At 39.9% G+C, this 20,980-nt stretch overlaps 1 protein-coding gene across 3 annotated transcripts in view; it reads right to left on the bottom strand.

Annotated features, from left to right (window-relative positions):
• RPF2 (ribosome production factor 2 homolog) overlaps window positions 1-20,980 on the bottom strand; it is a gene marked incomplete at its 5' end in the record, with an annotated part of 43,970 nt that overhangs the window by 11,990 nt on the left and 11,000 nt on the right. For all 3 annotated transcript variants that reach the window (XM_080806928.1, XM_080806929.1, XM_080806927.1), the window contains 4 exons: window positions 2,204-2,306; window positions 9,390-9,489; window positions 15,273-15,349; window positions 16,183-16,264. In XM_080806928.1, coding sequence (XP_080663054.1) covers window positions 2,204-2,306; window positions 9,390-9,489; window positions 15,273-15,349; window positions 16,183-16,264 — 362 coding nt within the window. The remainder of the gene's footprint in view (window positions 1-2,203; window positions 2,307-9,389; window positions 9,490-15,272; window positions 15,350-16,182; window positions 16,265-20,980) is intronic.

Below are 20,980 nucleotides of genomic sequence, written 5' to 3' on the forward strand. Positions count from 1 at the left end.
GGTGGGCTGATCACAGTAAATTTTCAAAAATATTTTTCTTATGTTTGTGATTTTTTGTCTTTCCAATTCTATAAATTGGAGTCATCTACTTTATATATTCTTCATAGCACCAAAGTTAAGTTTGGAAACTCAAACAGACTTAAGGCTTTCAATCTCAGCAAGTTCAAAATGATTGCTTTAAAAAAATAAAATAAAAATAAAAATGAGTATCGATCATGTGGTTACTTTATTACATTTTGCCTATTACTATCTAAACAAAAGGAAAATACACAAATAGAAGTGATGATACCAATCACGGTGAAAAGAACGAAGTATCTCTGATTCAATACAGTTGAGACAAAGATGGGAATTACTGAGAAGAGGTGAATATTTAAATTCATTTGGACATTCTTTAACATAAGCTGGTCAACTAGGTATTCCATCATGAACAAAAGAACAAAATTAGGGGCCTGGCTGGCTTAGCCGGTAGAGCACGAGACTCTTGATTTCGGGGTCATAGGTTCGAGCCAGACATTGTTGGTAGAGTTCACTGAAAAAAAAAAAAAGGGCACCTGGGTGACTTGGTTAAGCGTCTCACTCTTGATTTCAACATGGATCACGATCTCAGAATTGTGAGATTGGGCCCATGTTGGCTCTGCGCTGACCAGGGAGCCTACTTGAGATTTTCTGTCTCTCCCTCTCCATCTGCCTCTCCCCTGCTCTGCACCTGGGCACATACACACACACACACTCTCTCTCCTTAAAAAAATAATTAATTCAAAAAAATGTAAAACTGTGGATGAAATGCTGAAGTCCACAAATGGTTGCACATACAGCACTAACACAAAGAAGTCACTGTCAACACTGAACAGGCTGCACTGCCATGCCGTAACTCAAAAACAGACATTAGTCTCAATCCTATGTACAAAGGCAGGCACTTTGTGGGAACTAATATATTCTCCAGGAGTGTGTGGGCTTGATCAGCCAGTGCCAATGCTTTATTTTAAAAAAGAATGTTTGGGGGCACCTGGGTGGCTCAGTGGGTTAAGCCTCTGCCTTCGGCTCAGGTCATGATCCCAGGGTCCCGGGATCGAGCCCCACATCGGGCTCTCTGCTCAGCAGGGAGCCTGCATCCACCCCCTCCTCTGCCTACCTCTCTGCCTACCTGTGATTTCTGTCTGTCAAATAAATAAATAAAATCTTAAAAAAAAAAAAAGAATGTATGTAATAAAATATATATCTATGTTTGTATCCACACACACACACACACACGGATATATATATATATATCTCACGATTACCTCAAAAGGCTTGACAATTGCAGCATATCATTAAGCTTTTAATGAAAACAAAATCAGTGTTAGGATTTACATTTATACTGTGGTAAGAGTAGAGCTGGAAGGTCTAGGCTGGAGAAAGAGTAAAATGAGTCTAGCCACTGAATCTTCTCATTCCTTTCAAACTCTAGTTTTTAGATTCAGAGTTTTGAGATTTGCTTTGGCTGGCCTAAGACTTGTGTCTTGGTGCTCTAAACCCAGTCATGAAAAAGAAGGAGCCGGGGGGTGCCTGGGTGGCTCAGTGGGTTAAGCAGCTGCCTTCAGCCCAGGTCATGATCCCAGGGTCCTGGGATCGAGCCCTGCATGGGGCTCCTTGTTCAGCAGGAGCCTGCTTCTCCCTTCCATCTGCTTGCCACTTCCCCTGCTTGTTCTCTCTCTCTAAATAAAATCTTAAGGGGGGGGGGGGCACCTGGGTGGCTCAGTTAGTTAAGTGTCCAATTCCTGGTTTTGGCTCAGGTCGTGATCTCATGGCTCATGGGATCAAGCCCTGAGTCAGGCTCCGCGAGGCATCTGCTTGGGACTTTCTCTCCTTCCTCTGCCCTTACACCCACTCTCTCTCTCTCTCAAATAAATAAAAGATCTTTAAAAAAAGAAAAGAAAAAAAAAAGAGATACCGCATAAAGTAGGGTCAAGACTGAATTAGTGTTCTAAGCTCAGAGGAGTGTCGCATCAGATGCTCTGAGGCCCTGGAAAAGCAGGGTTTCAGAGGCAGGAGTGAGCAGGGGAATGACAGATGTGAGGAACAGCACAGACCTGCTGTGTCGCTATGAGTTTGCAAACTCTCCAAACAAACTTTTGACCAAACACCAATTCCGAGTTTGAGCTCTACAAAGGTCACACTAAAATGCTAACCCTGGATTCAAAAATATCCTACAAAATGTACTTACTTATAGCTCCGAAAATAAATCTTCCCATTCAGTGCAGTGAAGTGCAGAACATACTCTAAACCAGCCAGGCGGATATTTGCTACTGTGGGGCCTCTGAAGAAATCTGAAAACAAATTCAAGGTTGTTTAAAAAAAAAAAAACAAAAAAACACTAACATGCTTTTAAACTCAGTTACAGAAAGCCAGACTGTAAAATGCTCTATATTGAATCAATACATATCTAAAAAGATAAACAGGTGGCACAAAAACCAAACCCTGAGAATGTCTGAGAGACCCACCACCCCTCTACCGTGTAAGCTCATGACTTTATTTCTGTGTTTAGTTCACTGACCCATGTAGTTTTTCAGTTTTGAAATTCTCACTCTAGGGACACCTGGGTGGCTCAGTTGGTTGAGTGTTTGCCTTCAGCTCAGACCATGATCCTAGGGTCCTGGGATGGTGCCCCATGCCAGGCTCCTTGTTCAGCAGGGAGTCTGCTTCTCCCTCTCCCTCTGCCTGCTGCGCCCCCTGCTTGTGCTCTCTGTCAAATGAATAAATAAAACCTTAAAAAATTTTTTTTCTCTCTTGCTTTCCCTCTGCCCCTGCCCCCACATGCTTTCTCTCTCTCTCTCATAAATAAAATTGTTTGCTTTTTTTTAAAGATTGCAAATTTCTATAAGAACAGCTGTTCAGGGATGCCTGGGTGGCTTAGCTGGTTAAGTGTCTCACTCTTGGTTTCAGCTCGGGTCGTGGTCTTAGGGTTGTGGGATCAAGTTCCGCATAGGGCTCCGCACTCTAACATGGAGTCTGTTTGTCCTTCTCCCTCTACTACTGCCCCTGAATTCTCTCAGATAAATAAATAAAATCTTAAACACACACACACACACACCCCCAAAGATCTGTTCAAACTTTGACTATTAAATCAAATTAGCCTTTGTTTTATGGTAGAGGCCAACACAAAAGATATTCTAATGGAAATCTCAATTATATGAGCAAAGATAATAAATTGTTAACACCAGAAAAGAACCACTGAGATCCATGAGTAGGCTGTTTTCCCCATAGTGTGGTAGTCATACCACTGGTGGCACATGAAATGATCTTAACCCAACCAAAAGAAGCATATACTACATGATTTATCTAAAGTTCTATAAAATACAAGTAATCCATAATGACAGAAAGCAAAGTAATGTTTGCTTCAAATACAGAAATAGGATAGATTGCAAAGGGGCACAGGCTAATTTTTGGGCATAACAGGTTCTATATCTTGACTGCAGTGGTGTTTTCACAGGTATATACATACGTCAAAATCCATCAAATTTTAAAATTTTAAATATGTAGACTTGCCACAGACCTCTATGTTAATTTAAAAAAATTAAAGAATTTTAAAAATCTGTGAGACAAAAAAAATAGTAGACCTGCTTATATATAAATCATACCTCAAAAGTTGTTTAAAATATAATTTAAAATGAAAAAATTTAAAGTAATCCCTAAAAATAAAAAACAAATGAACCTGTGTAGTGAGCATTATCATACAGAAAATAACTATTTTAAGTGACTTCAAAACACAGTGATTTGGGGGCACGTAGGTGACTCAGTCGGTTTAGCATCTGACTCTTAATTTCTGTTCAGGTCATGATCTCAGGGTCCTGGGAGCCCCGAGCTGGACTCCACACTAGTGTGGAGTCGGCATGAGATTCTCTCTCCCTCTCCCCTGCCCCACATTTATGGTCTCTTAATAAATAAATAAAGCTATCATAAAACACACACACACACACACACACACACACACACACACACAGAGTGATTTGACCACATATTCTTTTTTTTTTCTTTCTTTTTTTAAGAGAGAGAGAGCAAGAGCGAGAGTGGGGGCAGGGAGGGGAGGCAGAGAGAGAATCCAAAGCAGGCTCCATACTCAGCACAGAGCTCGAGCTCGTGACCCTGAGACCATGACCCAAGTCAAAATCGAAATCAAGAGTCAAATGTTTAACCTACTGAGCCACCCAGGTGCCCCTGACCATATTCTCAACAGGATATATTTTATAGACAAAAAGAACTGCAAGAAAAACAAAAACAAAACCACAAAACTTTCAGTGCAAGCAGTATTCGTATTATTAGTAGTAACACTGGTATTTTATTCTGAGACTACTATGTGGTTAATACAGTATAAAATAAAGGCACAATTGTTTGGATTATGGAGAACCTATATTTTTGTCATGGATGAAAGAAGATACATATGTGAAGTCAATAAAGTTAAGATCCTAATGTCCTAAATTTGAATTAGAAGTTTCAGTATGAACTCAGGATACATTTTATCTTAACAAACAAATTTCAAAGTTCTGTTCACTAAAAAAGCCTACAAACAATGACCAACCATGAAACAATTCCTAGCACCCAAACTGTGAATTCTAAAATAATTTCTCAATTTAAAAAAGTTCAGGGCTCCTTAGAGAAACAGCTGATACCAGGAATGGAGCAATGAAAGTATAAGAGGAGTCTGAAACATCAAAGGGGCAATGAATTAAAATGTGTCGAAACTCAGAACACTACCAAAAAGACTGACCCTAAAATGGGCAAGAATGATGGCTGAGATAAAGAGAGACATTAAGGAGTAAGGATATAGATGAAAAGCCTGGTTAAATATAAGTAAGGGGGGATATGAGGTAGAAGATAAATTGGTTATGGTCAGAAGGAAAGCCCCATGGTGATTCATAGACCTGTACCCCTGGGGCTAATAATATATTGTATGTTTATTAAAAATTAAATAAATAAATAAATAAAAAGAAGGAAAGCCCCAGCTTGGACCTTTATTCAATGGATCAATTCCAAGTAAAAATAAGGCCTCAAACATGCTATGTCCGTGAGTAAATATACTGAGAAAGGACACAGAAGGCTGACCAGGGTGCTGATGGGAAAGATCAGGGGATCTGGAGTTAAGAGAACAGATCAGATCCTGATTCTGCCACTTACTGGCTCTTTACTCTGGACAAATGAATTAACTGATTTCAATTTCTTCATCTACAAGGTATTATTACCATAATAAACTGAATGTTTTCCCTTTCTACCCCCCAATGCCTGCCAAATTCATATGTTTAAGTCCTAACCCCTAATGAAGCTGTATTTGAGCCTCTAAGGAAGAAATTAAGGTTAAATGAGGCAGGTCGTAAGGTTGGAGTTCTGGTCCCACAGGATAGCATCCTTAAGAGGACACCCTCCGTCTTTCCCTTCCTCCCACACACAGACATGAAGGAAAAGCCAGGTGAGCACATGGCAAAAAGGCAGTAAGAGTCCTCATCGGAAATTCTGATCTTGGACTTTCAGCCACCACAACTGGGAGAAAATAAATTTCTGTTTTTAAGCCACCCAGTGTATGCTATTTTTTATAGCAGTCTAAGTAGATTAATATGATTACCTTTGTAAGGCTGCAGATTACCGGACCTAAACTATGGCAGTTATTTTCATCATTATATATTTTTCAAGCAGAGTTAAGAATTAGGAAATGAAAAAGGTTAAAAAAATTTATATTGATGGCTGATAAAGAGAAAGAGTAAGAAAAAGTAACCCACTTAAGGAGTTAAATTTTAAAAGAGACTTTAAAGGAACATTTAATAAAACTAACTTATTACTTGAGGGTGCCTGGGTGGCTCAGTGGGTTAAGCCTCTGTGCCTTCCGGCTCAGGCCATGGTCTCAGGGTCCTGGGATGGAGCCCCACATCGGGCTCTCTGCTCAGCAGGGAGCCTGCTTCCCCGCCCCCCCCCCCGCCTCTCTGCCTATTTGTGATCTCTCTCTCTCTGTCAAATAAATAAAATTAAAAAAAAAAAAACTAACTTATTACATGATTTACTATCATCTTTGTATATAAGAAATAGTAATACTAAAAAGTAACCATAAAAATTAGGATTTATTAAATCTAAAAATATTTACTGACTTTCTATAAAGAAAAGCAAGACCACTAAGAATAACTCAAATCTACACCATATTTAAGAAAGCAAAACAGAAGCAAAATCCAGAATGAACAAAATGGGTACCTGGCATAAAAACACAGAAGTTAATAAGTTAACTTTTCTTTCTGGCCAATTACCAAAAAACAACAAAAAAAAACACAAAAATCCCTTCCTAAAAGAAAGCAAGCCCTTGATAAAATTCTCTTTCCCTACTGTTCTACTTTATTTCATATGAACACAAAACATACACCAGCTGGTCTTACTTTATATTTATGTTAAAAACTCAACTTCCCTTGGGGCCTGACAATCTCACTTCATTCCTCCACCTTTCTTCCTGAGATTCCTTTTTCCGTTTTTACTCCCTTCCCCTCACCAATGCATTATGTGGCTATTCCTGCCATCTAGTGGAAGCATGAAATAATAAAGCCTTTATAAAAACCACTTAAAACCAAATAAAAGCCTTCTCTATTTTAATAAATATATATTGATAATTGATAATTATACGGAAGAACAAGAGGAAAAAAGGCAGAAAACCTGGGCCAATGGAGAACAAGAGCAAGAAATCTTGGCTAAAAACCACCCTTGAAATTTTGGGGTGTGTAATACTGAAAGAAGGAAATGTTAGTCATTGTCTTTCATGAATTTTTTTTTTTATTCATGAGAAATTCAGGTAAAAACCTATAGCAAAGACTGCAATCAGTCAACTGTTCAGCATGGCCCTGATGGATGGCAGAGGCAGAAAAGCTTGGTTTCATTTTGGCTCACCTACTTAACAGCTCTTAACTTCTCTAAGCTTCCATTTCACCTGTAAAATGGAGTATCACTAAATTCAAGAGCTTTAGTAAGGACTGAACAGGTAACAGCGGTAAATTCTTTAAAAAATAGCCATTTTTAAAAAAGATTTTATTTATTTATTTGACAGAGAGAGAGCACATGTAGGCAGAGCAGCAAGCAGAGGGAGAGGAAGAAGCAGGCTCCCAGCTGAGCAGGAAGCCCGACTCTGGGCTCGATCCCAGGACCCCGAGATCATGACTGGAGCTAAAGACAGCCACTTGACTGACTGAGCCACCCAGGCGCTCCTAAAAAATAGTCATTTTTAAAAAGTAATTCCTACATTCAACATGGGGCTTGAACTCATGACCTGAGATCAAGAGTCTGATGCTCTACTGCAAATAACCCAGCCAAGTGCTCCCAAAATAGCCATTATTAATAAGAGAAATGAAAAGTTTTGAAAATTGCAATCCAGCAATAAGCCCATAAATAATCACAAGGAAAAATGAAAGCAATGTGTCTGTCCACAAATGTTTTTCAGTTGGCTCAGATTTGTTTTTGTTTTGTTTTTTAAGATTTATTTATTTTAGAGAGAGAAAAAGAACACAAGTCAGGGGAGGAGCAGAGGGAGAGAGAGAATCCTCAAGCAGACTCCCAGCTGAGCACAGAGCGCAACACAGGGCTCAGTACCAGGACTCTGAGATCATGACCCAAGCTGAAACCGAGAGTCAGGTGCTTAACTGACTGAGCCACCCAGGCACTCCACTTGCTCAGATTTGAATAAATTATTATTTATAATATTACATCTTATATAATTATATATAATTATGTAATACTAATATATAATAATTATAAATAAAATGTATCTTAATATATAATATATATATCCTATTTATTATTATTAGTTTATTTATTTATGACATATACTCCATCAACTTTCCAGAAGTGATCTAGGGCAAAGTATATAAAAATCCAAGGGCGCCTGGGTGGCTCAGTGGAGTGGGTTAAAGACTCTGCCTTCGGCTCAGGTCATGATCCCAGGGTTCTGGGATCGAGCCCTGCATCGGGCTTTCTACTCAACAGGGAGCCTGCTTCCCCACCTTTTTTTCTCTGCCTGCCTCTCCACCTAACTTGTGATCTCTGTCAAATAAATAAATAAATAAAATCTTAAAAAAAAAAATTGTAGGAAAAAAAAAATCCAAAAGAAGGGCAACTAAAAAACTAAAGCAAAGCTTGTAAGAATGGTGCAGGAAGGGTCACCTGGGTGGCTCAGTCAGTTAAGCAGCCCTGCATCGGGCTCCCTGCTCAGTGGGGAGTCTGCTTCTCCCTCTGACCCTCCCCCATTTCATGCTCTTTCTCTAGTAAATAAAATCTTAAAAAAAAAATTACAGAGAACAATAATGCCAGCTTTTCAAAAAAGGGAAGAAAAAGTGATTTAAAATAGGTAAATTTAATGTCGATCCCAGATAATGACAATAACTGTACACTGAATTTTAAGAAGGTGACTCATAAACACACAGGAAAAGAAGTAGTCATTATATAAATCATTAGGAACTAATATACTTCACTAAGAATAAGTCATCTGTAAGACAACTTTACAAGGTCATGAGAATAAAGCAGTACATATAAAGTACCTAGTACATGCTTGGCACTTTAGGATGACAATGAAAATGAGATCAAAGGAGCTGGGAAGTCACTAAAGGTTTCCTCAGGAAGAAACTTGATCTGAAATTTGCAAGAACGAAAGAAACTAGGTAAATAAGAATGAAATCAGAAAAGACAATAGGAATGTGCATAATATATTTTCAATAAATCACTTTTTTAATGGAAAACAGAAAGTTGGAAGAGATAAAAAACAAAACAAACCAAGTTATAAGGGGTTATAGTGTAAAAAGCCTTGCATATCAGCCTAAGAAAAATTAACAGAGGTTTTTGAGTTCAAAGTGGATGAGGTGTAACAATCTTTTTTTTCTTAAGACTTTATTTATTTGACAGAGAGAGAGAGATCACAAGTAGGCAGAGCAGCAGGCAGAGAGGGGGAAGCAGGCTCCCTGCTGAGCAGAGAGCCTGATGCAGGGCTTGATCCCAGGACCCTGAGACCATGACCTGAGCCGAAGGCAGAGGCTTAACCCACGGAACCACACAGGCGCCCCAAGGTGTAACAATCTTGAAAATTAAACTTTTCAATTTTCTAAATTTAATGATGCCAATAATGACAGGAAATGGGCATAAGCCTTTTATAATTTATAAAATGCTTTCTAAATAGGCTGATACTGAAGTTACTATAGCATCAAAAATTACAATGATTTATGCAATAGAGCATCCTTAACCTCTCCCCTGCTAGTGGGGAATAAAAAAATGAAAAGGAGGGAAAAAAGAAAGATCAAAAAGAAAAAGCTGTGTACCTACAGTGAAGTAGCCAAGTGTCACCAATGACGTCCTAGATTGCCTATCTCAGCTACCCTGAGGTTAATAAGTATTAAAATGCTTACCAATAAGAAGACTTTTTAGCCTTCTGTAGTCTTCTGTGACATCAAAATCATCACCAGCAAATATTAACATGGGTTTTGTTCCCTCAGGACATTTACTATTCTATAAAATGGGAAAAAAAAATTATAATGATATAATTATCAATTCTCAACTGTTTATAAGCTGATTTTATAATAGTCAATACTTACATACATTGATTAGTTTTCATATTTTGACTGTCCTAAAATTGTATTTTTGAATACTGATAAAATCTAAAGACTTGGGGTACCTGGGTAGCTCAGTCGGTTAAGCATCTGCCTTCGACTCAGGTCATGATCCCAGGGGCGGGATGGAGCCTCACATGGGGCTCCCTGCTCAGTGGGGAGTCTGCTTCTCCCTCTACCCCTCCCCCCTGCTCATGATCCCTATGTCTCTCGCATAAATAAAATATATATATTTTTTAAATCTAAGGGGCGCCTCGGTGGCTCAGTGGGTTAAGCCTCTGCCTTTGGCTCAGGTCATAATCTCAGGGTCCTGGGATCAAGCCCTGCATCAGGCTTCTGCTCAGCAGGAAGCCTGCTTCCCCCTCCCTCTCTCTCTCTGCCTGCCTCTCTGTCTACTTGTGATCGCTGTTAAATAAATAAAATCTTAAAAAAAAAATCTAAAAACTTAAAACTACATTTGCAACTTTTTTTTTTTTTTAAAGATTTATTTATTTATTTATTTATTTGTCAGAGAGAGAGAGAGAGAGCGAGAGCGAGCACTGGCAGACGGAGGCAGAGGGAGAAGCAGGCTTCCCGCCGAGCAAGGAGCCCGATGTGGGACTCGATCCCAAGATGCTGGGATCATGACCCGAGCCGAAGGCAGCTGCTTAACCAACTGAGCCACCCAGGCGTCCCACATTTGCAACTTTTAAACTAAAATAGTTTTTTGCTTCATTCCCTCACATTTTCAAATAAGCGGTCAAAGAATGATGCAAGCTACTTTTTAACATTATTCTATTCAAAGAATAAAATAAAAAGCTAAAATGCTGCAAAACATACATAGCCCTTTAATAGCCAGCATCTCAGAGTCTAAAAAGTTAATTTCTTTGAATTACTTACTACCACTGTGCCCTTCCTACTGTACCACATAAACAGTATTTTTAGGGGTGCCTGGATAGCTCAGTCTCTTCAGCAGATGCCTTCCGTCAGGATCCTGGGGTCCTCTCCTTTTGCCCCCCTCTTGGTGCGGTGTGCATGCTCTCTCTCTCTCTCACTTGCTCTCTCAAATAAATTTTAAAAAATTTTAATAAACAGTACTTTTCAATGAAAATTAATCTAAACTACCAACTAAACATTCAACATGGGAAGAAACAGAATTCCATACAAGCTACAGAAAGTATGGGAAACCTCGCCAGAATGATTGGAACTCTTACTGTGTAAGTATTTTGTCCACTTTTGGATTTTTTTTTTAATACAAAGAAGAACATGGTATGAATAATAAGAAACTTTAAAAGCCACCAGAATAGGGCACCTGGGTGGTTCAGTGGGTTAAGCCTCTGCCTTCAGCTCAGGTCATGATCTCAGGGTCCTGGGATCGAGCCCTGCATTGGGCTCTCTGCTCAGCAGGTAGCCTGCTTCCCCCTCTCTCTCTCTGCCTGCCTCTCTGCTTGTTTGTGATCTCTGTCTGTCAAATAAATAAATAAATAAATAAAAATTCTTTAACTGAATGATTTTTTATTTTTTTAGAGATTTTATTTATTTATTTGGCAGACATAGATCACAAGTAGGCAGAGAAGCAGGCAGAGAGAGAAGAGGAAGCAGGCTCCCTGCTGAGCAGAGAGCCTGATGCGGGGCTCGATCCCAGGACTCTGGGACCATGACCTGAGCCGAAGGCAGAGGCTTTAACCCACTGAGCCACCCAGGTGCCCCTGAATGATTAATTTCTGAAGGCAAACAGGTGTTAAGTCTGAGCTTCCATTGATTCTAGCATCACCACTCTGGTTCCAGTCAAGAACTGTACAAATCTAGAAATAAACAAACAAACAGACAAGAAAACAAACATCCTCTGCCCCAGGACCAGAGGTCACCTGTTGCTTCCCCATTCACCATGACCACTTTTGTTGACACACTGCTTCCAAACTCTGAATCTTAACTGTCTATACTTAGGAGGTGTGCCTACGATCTGTCTGTGTGATCTAGGGCCTGAACAGACCTACCAGACCCAATGACTCTTTCACCTTCTGTCTGTGCTGACCCCTATGTCTATGGGGTTGTGTAAGTATACAGAAGGTAGGAAAAAGTGATGTGACATCCTGACCACAATGCATAGTAATAAAAATATATGACCCAGTATATACATCATAAAAATGTAACTGAATGAGGGGGCACCTGGGTGGCTCAGTTGGTTAAGCATCTACCTTCCATTCGGGTCATGATCCCAGGGTCCTAGGACTGAGCCCCCCATCGGGCTCCCTGCTCATGGAGAGCCTGCTTCTCCCTCTCCCTCTGCCCCTTGCCCCTGCTTGTGCTCTCTCTCTCTCACTTGCTCACTCTAGCTCTACCTCAAATAAATAAAAATATAAAATCTTTAAATATATATATATATATATACACACACATATATATTTTTTCATACATTTGTTCACAACTGAACAAGTTATATGAAACAGTACTTAACATTTAGGTCACTGATACTTTTCACAATGCAAAAACCCAGAGCAAGAAGAAACTACAACACATGAGCTTTATTTGAATAGTCTGAAAGGCACTAAAACTTCAAAATATTATAGAAGTACTATGATTATAATATACTGAAAACATCATAATTGTGTGACATCCTTGAACTAAGCTTCTGAATTATTTTTTTTAAGACATATTTATTTCAGAGAAAGAGAGGAAGAGCACGACCCCAGGGAGGGGCAGAGGGAGGGAAAAGCTTTAGCAAACTCTTTACTGAGTACGGAGCCCATGTGGGGGCTCCATCTTACGACCATCAGAGATCATGACCTGAGCTGAAACCAAGAGGTGGACACTTAACCTACTGTGCCGCCAGGGGCCCCTGAATTAAGTTTTGTTTTTTTTTTAAACAAAGTGAAAAAAGGGAAATAATTCTTATAAATCACACACAAAATTCCCAAATAAAATATCCCCTGGCACCTGCAATGTATCTTATCCTATCTAAAATAAAACCAACTAGCCTTAAATTTTATCATCTCATTCATTAAGGCTTATGTTATGTAAAATAACCATCCCTAGAAATTTGGCCACATCTTAGAAAACAGAGTCCTAGAATAATCACTCAAATTTCCTGGTAGAATCGAATCACCTGTTGCTTGAGAGTGAACAGAAGGATAAGGCAAGTAAAAAAAGAAATACTGTTGAAAAGGTCTTAAAAATAAAGAGGTAGACATAAAAAGGAAATAAATATGAAGAGGAAGTATAACAAATATGCAATTCCAAAACAAACTAAAAATAGAAGGTTCTAATGAAATAATGAGGTAAAAGTGAAGGTCTGGCTAATAGTCTGTGTAGAGGTGGGCACCTGGGGGGCTCAGCCAGATGAGTGTCTGCCTTCGGCTCAGGTTATGATCCTGGGGTCCTGGGACTGAGCTCTGCACCCAGCTCCCTGATCAGCAGAGAGCCTGCTCTCCTTCTCCCTCTTCCCCTCTCCCCTGCTCATGTTCTCTCACTCAAATAAATTAGATAAATAATTTTTTTTAACTTAAAAAAATAGTCTGTGTAGGAACTACCAATGTAAGCAGATCGTCATCATCAATTAGTGACTTTTACAGTTATGGATATGTTCCATGAGTGAAAATTTAGTACTTAATTTTTAAATGGTTCTTGTTAGGAAAGATCTCACAATAGTAATTTTGTGGTCTGGTATACAAGTTACATAGTAACATAAGTATTTCTTTGCTTAGAAGGTAAAATGCAAAGAGTGGAAGAGTTGGCATGCTTGCATCAGCCAGGGCGCACACCCACTAACATGTGACCAAGCAGCAGCAGTGATGAAGGCGAGATGGGGATATGCTGCTCATCTCTGAGGGCTCATGCACTGCAAAGACAAACTATAATAAAATGATCACTTCCACCATAATAAAGCATCACAGTTTATACACTTCCCCAAACACCTTCCAAAATACTATCTTCGCTGATTAGCATTTTCACATATTACCTCATTTGATATTGTTATACCTATTTACTTAATTTTTTAAAGATTTATGTCTGTATTTTAAAGAGAGAGAGAGTAAGAGCAGGGCAAGAGGCAGAGGGAAAGGATCTCAAGCTAACTCCCTGCTGAGCACAGAGGCCAACAAGGCTTGATCTCACAATCCTCAGATCATGACCTGAGCAGAAATCAAGAGTCAAACACCTACTAAATAAGCCATCCAGGTACCCCCAATATTGTTTTATACCTGTTTAATACTTGACTGCAAGTGAAGGTCAAGGAAGTAACTAACTTGTCCCATTACAAGTCATCTAAATGGCCAACACAAGCTTGCAACCCAAATGTTCTGCCTCGAAACCCAATCTCAGGCCACTGTTCTACCTTGTACCCGAAGAAGTTGCTGTAGCTAAGTCAGGATCTGGTAAGAGCCTTTTTCAAACCCACAGAAAACTTGGAAGGCATGTCCTCCTTTTAGGGAAGACTAGGAAAAAGAGTCATATATTTTACAATTCTTTCAACTATAACATTGGTGACTCTCAAAGACCCATAAACTAAGAACAATTATGTAATTGTCCATTACAAACTTCAATATGCATTCTTTCAGTGTTTGGTTATACCATTTACTATATGCATGACTCTAGGTCACCAATAAAGTTCCTCTGGATCCTGCTCTCCAACTCTACACAACAGAGAAAGTAATTTCAGCCTTACAAAGGGTAGCCATGAAGTGTAAATAAAATAACTATTTGATGGAATATTTGATGGAACAGATTAAGTCAGAAACAGAATTCTGAAGGAGAAGAAGCCCAATCTGGACACAAGAACTGAATTAGGACAGTTTTCTTGCCTTTCTATTTTAGAATCCCATTCAAACAAAGGAGACACAAAGATGAAAGTCCTGAAGGGAAGGGCTGAACCAGTATTTTGGTGGCCAGCAGCCTAAATACTGTAGGGTCAACTAGAGCATCCTAGGTTTAGAACAGGTTCACTTTGAAAACTCTGATACTGAGGTGCCTGGGTGGCTCAGTCAGTTAAAAATCTGCCTTCCAATCAGGTCATGATCCCAGGATCCTGGGATCAAGCCCCACCTTGGGCTCCCTGCTCAGCGGGGAGTCTGCTTCTCCCTCTGCCTCTCCCCCAATCCCCACTTGTGCTCTCTCTCACTCACCCTCTCTCTCAAATAAATAAAATCTTTAAAAAAAAAAAAAAAAGAAAGAAAGAAAGAAAGAAAACTCTGGTATTTCTGAGGTTCCATAACATAGATGCTATGACAATTCAGAGGGAGAGGATAGAATTTAAACTATGGGCCCAGGCAAGAGTTAATAATCGCTCTGTAGTCTAACTGCCAGAAGATCCACAGTTGTGTTATATGCCATACGACTTCTTTTTAAAGTGAAGTAAAATTTGCTTTCATCTCAGAGAACACTAGGATAAAAATAAAGTTCTTTCTCTTAACAGTACTCTTCACCACAAGATGTCACTATTGCCCAAGAGCAATATTACAAAATGCTTTTTTTTTTTTTTTTAAGATTTTATTTATTTATTCGACAGACAGAGATCACAAGTAGGCACAGGGGCAGGCAGAGGATGGTGCAGGGGAAGCAGGCTCCCTGTTGAGCAGAGAGCCTGATGCGGGGCTCGATCCCAGGACCCTGGGATCATAACCTGAGCCAAAGGCAGAGGCTTTTTTAATCCACTGAGCCACCCAGGCGCCCCCAAAATGCCTTTTACTTTTATGCTTAGTATCTTACCTTGATATCTTTTAGAGAGACAAATTTCTCGATACCTAATTCAATCATATCCAGCACATGGTAGTCATACATACGACCTAGAAGGAAAATATATTTTCTTGTAAGCATTTATTTTTCCCAAACAGCCATCTTATAGGTACCCACTTAATCTGCATGTTCAAAATGTTAGTCTCTGCCTCTTTTTTCCCCCTCACACCCCACCAAACAAGTCCTCTCTTACTTAAACTTTCAACTCTACCTAGAACAGACTGTTGCAATCCTGGCCCTGGAAATTATTTAGCCAAACTCCCTTATTTTATGTAAGAGTAAATAAAGGCGCACAGAAGGAAAAGGACGTGCCTACACCAGTGACCATGCCAGACCAAGTGCAATACTTACCAGGGAAGGGTTCATTTATGTGGTAGGTATGCTACTTTGTGTTTTTCTTCTCTAACACTGATTTAAGGTACATATATTTTACATTAGGAAAATATCTGCAACTTTAGGTTAAGTGATATTTACATGCCTATTGTTTACCTGCAATCTGGTAGATAAAAAGGTTTATTCAAAATCACAAGGAAAATTTTTTTAAAAACTAGCTTGATACTTGATACTCCTGAATCCTCAACACCATCAATTTAACCTGAGTCACAAAACTGACTCTGTAAATAACAATATTAGAAAGTAAATGACAGGGGCACCTTGGTGGCTCAGATGGTTAAGCACCTGCCTTTTGCTCGGATCATAATCCTCAAGGCCTAGGATCAGGGTCCCCACTCAGTGGGGAGTCTGCTTCCCCCTCTCCCTTTGCCCCTCCCTTTGCTCCTTCTCCCTCTAGCTCTCTCTCTCCCTCCCTCCTTCTCGCTTACTCTCTTACTCAAATAAATAAATAAAAATCTTAACAAAAAAAAAGTAAGTAAATGGTATTTACCTATTACTAGATTATTTGGCCGCTTCTTATTATGGGAGCCAAACATAAATAAAGAGCAATCTGATTTCTTTGAAAAGAATTCCTGTAAAACCAAAAAAAAAACTCTAATTAATGCATTAATATAAGCACTTTAAGAACCGTACCTCTGAACTTTAAAAAAAGTAATGAATACTTAATGAACTAGATAGGAATAAGCAGAGGGATAGGGACTTTATTTCTAGCTTTTTACTACAATTTTCTGATTTGGGTGTACCTAAGGAAAAGAAATAAGTTCAGGACTAAAATGTGCTGGCTGCCTGGGTGGCTCAGTCATTAAGCGTCTGCCTTCAGCTCAGGTCATGGTCCCAGGATCCTGGGATCAAGCCCCACATCCGGCTCCCTGCTCGGCAGGGAGCCTGCGTCTCACTATCCCACTCCTCCTGCTTGTGTTCCCTCTCTCGCTGTCTCATTGTCAAATAAAGAAAATCTTTAAAAAAAAAAAAAGACTAAAAACATGCTGAAAAGTTTAGATTACTAAATAAAATGAGAGTATTTATTCTCAACCATGCAGTTTTGGAACAGCACACTGAGTATTTCATTTGCTGAACAAAGGCCTTTATTCACTAGACATCACTGCTACCATCAATGGTACATCTTACCATCCATTTAAAATACACATGAATAGGGGCATCTGGGTAGCTCAGTTGGTTAAGCCTACAACTGTTTTTTTAAAGATTTGAGAGAGAGAGAAAGCACGTGCACAAGTATGGGCCAGGCGCAGAAGGAGAGGGAGAAGCAGACTCCCTGTTGAGAGCAGAGCTCAACTCTGGACTCAATCCCAGGACCCTGGGATCAAGAGCTGAGCCAAAGGCAGCAGCCACTTAACCAACTGAGCCACCCAGGAACCTCTAAGCCTCCAATTCTTGATTTCAGCTCAGGTCATGATCTTGTGGTTGTGGGATCAAGCCCTGTGTTGAGCTCTGTGCTCCGCAGAATGTGGGCATGGAGCCTACTTTAAAAAAAAAAAAAACGTTTTTTAAGTGTCCAAATAAATGAAAATGCTTTCTTAATTGATTTTTTTTTTAATTCTCTTACTATGAGTAACACCCCAAAGCTATCCATAAACTACCTTTCATATATATGTAGTACTCATCTCCTTGTTCTTCTACATAAAAAGTCTACCTTTTGTTTAAATTCTAAAGCAAGCATAGTCAAATTATCTGCAAAAGGCCAGAGAGTAACTATTTTTAGGCCTTTTATATGCTTTTATAAAGAAACCCTTTAAGGAAAAAAAAAGAAAGAAACCCTTTAAAAATACAAAAATCAGGGTGCCTAAGTGGCTTAGTCGATTAACTGTCCCACCTTCAGCTCAGATCATGATTCCAGGGTCCTGGGATCGAGTCCCACATTTGCCTCTGCCTCTCCATCTCTCATGAATAAGTAAGTAAAATTTTTTTTTTAATTTTAAAATTAAAAAAAAATAAAACTACAAAAACCATTCTTAGTTTATGGGTCTCACAGAAACAGGGATTTAACCCAGAGGAGGTATATTTGCTAACTCTTGTTCTAATGCACAGTTCCAAAATTATAGTATAAGAAATGTGCTTGGAAAAAAAAAGGTCCTACTGGAGGGATACATGGTCAGGAGAGGGAATTCAACCACATTTCCAACTTGGCCACTGTTTCCACAGCCATTTTGAGCTCTACTAGTCTGCGATTTTCTATGTCCAGTGAAATATCTCCTATCTCTGGAGGTGGAATATCAAAGAGAGGAAAGGCACAATTTCAAGTGTAAGAAAAACCATCATATCAAAATAGGATTGAGGGGCGCCTGGGTGGCTCAGAGGGTTAAGCCTCTGCCTTCAGCTCGGGTCATGGTCTCAGGGTCCTGGGATCGAGCCCCGCATCGGGCTCTCTGCTCAGCGGGGAGCCTGCTTCCCCCTCTCTCTTTGCCTGCTTCTCTGCCTACTTGTGATCTCTGTCAAATAAATAAATAAAATCTTAAAAAAAAAATAGGATTGAAAATCAAGTACAGAGGGACGCCTGGGTGGCTCAGTCAGTTAAGCATTTGCCTTTGGATCAGGTCATAGTCCCAGGGTCCTAGGGTTGGGCTCCACATCAGGCTCCCCGCTCAACGAGGAATCTTATTTCTCCCTTGGCTCCTTCCCCCCCACCCCACTCGTTGCTCTCTCTCTTTCTCAAATAAAATCTTTTTTAAAAAAATTTTTAAAGGGGTGCCTGGTGGCTCAGTTGTTTAAGTGTCTGCCTTTAGCTCAGGTCATGATCTCAGAGTCCTAGGATCAAGCACCGAATCAGGCTCCTTGCTCAGTGGGGAGTCTGCTTCTCCCTCTGCCCCTCCCCCTACTCATGCTATCTCCCCCCCACAAATAAATAAAATCTTTAAAAAACAATTTTTAAAAACACTGAATATTGATTTTTCTTAATATTTTATAATCTTCAATGCAGTTAGTTGCTACATTAGTAGAAGTTCAATTTTAGTCTTCTAATTAATTACTGAAATTCTATTGAAAAGTTTTTTCTTTTAAATTCACTGAGAGAGGGGCGCCTGGGTGGCTCAGCAGGTTAAAGCCTCTGCCTTCGGCTCGGGTCATGATCCCGGGGTCCTGGGATCGAGCCCTGCATCAGGCTCTCTGCTCAGCAGGGACCCTGCTTCCTCCTCTCTCTGCCTGTCTCTCTGCCTACTTGTGATCTCTGTCAAATTAAATAAATAAAAATCTTAAAAAATAAATAAATAAAATAAATAAATAAAATAAAATAAATTCACTGAGAGAGGGGCGGCTGGGTGTCTCAGTGGGTTAAGCCTCTGCCTTCAGCTCAGGTCATGGTCTCAGGGTGCTGGGATCGAGCCCCCCATCGTGCTCTCTGCTCAGCGCAGAGCCTGCTTTCCCCCCATCTCTCTGCCTGCCTCTCTGCCTGTTTGTGATCTCTGTCAAATAAATTAATAAAAAAAATTAATAAAATCTTTTTAAAAATTAATTAATTAATTCACTAAGAGAGCCTGGGTGGCTCAGACAGTTAAGCATCTGAGTCTTTTTTTTTTTTTTAAGATTTTATTTATTTATTTGACAGACAGATCACAAGTAGGCAGAGAGGCAGGCAGAGAGAGAGGGAGGAAGCAGGCTCCCCGCTGAGCAGAGAGCCCGATGCGGGGCTCGATCCCAGGACGCTGGGATCATGACCTGAGCCGAAGGCAGCGGCTTTAACCCACTGAGCCACCCAGGCGCCCCGAAGCATCTGAGTCTTGATTTCAGCTCAGATCATGATCTCAGGATTCTGGGATCAAGCCCCATGTTGGGCACCGCTCAGTCAGTGGGGAATCTTCTTAAGGATTCTCTTCCTCTCCCTCTACTCTTCCCCTGCTGCTCATGTGCATGTATGTGCATGTTCTCTTTCACTCTAAAATAAATAAATCTTTAAAAAATAAATTCACGGGGCGCCTGGGTGGCTCAGTGGGTTAAAGCCTCTGCCTTCGGCTCAGGTCATGATTTCAGGGTCCTGGGATCGAGCCCCGCATCGGGCTCTCTGCTCAGCAGGGAGCCTGCTTCCTCCTCTCTCTCTGCCTGCCTCTTTGTCTACTTGTGATCTATGTCTGTCAAATAAATACATAAAATCTTTAAAAAAATAATAAAATAAAAATAAAAATAAAAATAAAAAATAAATTCACTAACTAAAAGGGAAAAACAAGTACTGGTGTTCCCCTCAAGAGAACATAATTCCATTCCAATTTTTTTTTCAGTATCTTTTAATCTTTTTTTTTTTTAAAGATTTTATTTATTTATTTGACAGACAGAGATCACAAGTAGGCAGAGAGGCAGGCAGAGAGAGAGAGAGAGGAGGAAGCAGGCTTCCTGCTGAGCAGAGAGCCCGATGTGGGGCTCAATCCCAGGACCCTGGGACCATGACCTGAGCCAAAGGCAGAGGCTTTAACCCACTGAGCCACCCAGGCGCCCCCGCCTTTTTTTTTTTTTAAATAAGGTCTACACCCAATGTGGTGCTTGAACTCAAAACCCAGAAATCAAGAGTCACATACTCTACTAACTGAGGCAGCCAGGGGTCCCCCATTCTGACTTTTTTTTTTTTAAATATTTTATTTATTTATTTGACAGAGACCACAAGTAGGCAGAGAGAGAGGGGAGGAAGCAGGCTCCCCGCTGAGCATAGAGCCCGATGCAGGGCTCGATCCCAGAACCCTGGGATCATGACCTGAGCTGAAGGCAGAGGCTTCAACCCACTGAGCCACCCAGGCACCCGCATTCTGACTTTTTTAAAGTCAATTTATTTATCTATTTATCTATCTATTTACTTATTAAATATTGTATTTATTTATTTATTTGACAGAGAGAGACACAGTGAGAGAGGGAACACAAGCAGGAGGACTAGGAGAGGGAAAGCAGGCTTCCCACAAAGCAGGGAGCCTGATGCTAGGATCATGACCAAAGCCAAAGGCAGACGATTAACAACTGAGCCACCCAGGTGCCCCTTTTTAAGTTGATTTAGTTTAAACCACTTATTCTCTTAAGATTTTCTTTAGAAAGAAAGAAATACCATCACATACCCAAAGTCCATCCAATATTCTCCATTTACTATATACCATCCTTTATCTTCTGATTTCATTCACTAGCCTTTTTCATTTAGTTTGGTTGCCAATACACTCAAATAGGAATTTGATTAGTAAAACAACTGACAATTGTTAGAAACAATTCAGGTAGCATTCCTTGTTCTAAAAATACTCAAAGAAAGAAGTCAGATTTTTAAAAATCAAACATGCTTTATAAAAAGACCTATAACAAGCTTCCTT

Source organism: Martes martes (assembly GCF_963455335.1).
Source record: "Martes martes genome assembly, chromosome: 6".
Lineage (NCBI taxonomy): Eukaryota > Metazoa > Chordata > Mammalia > Carnivora > Mustelidae > Martes > Martes martes.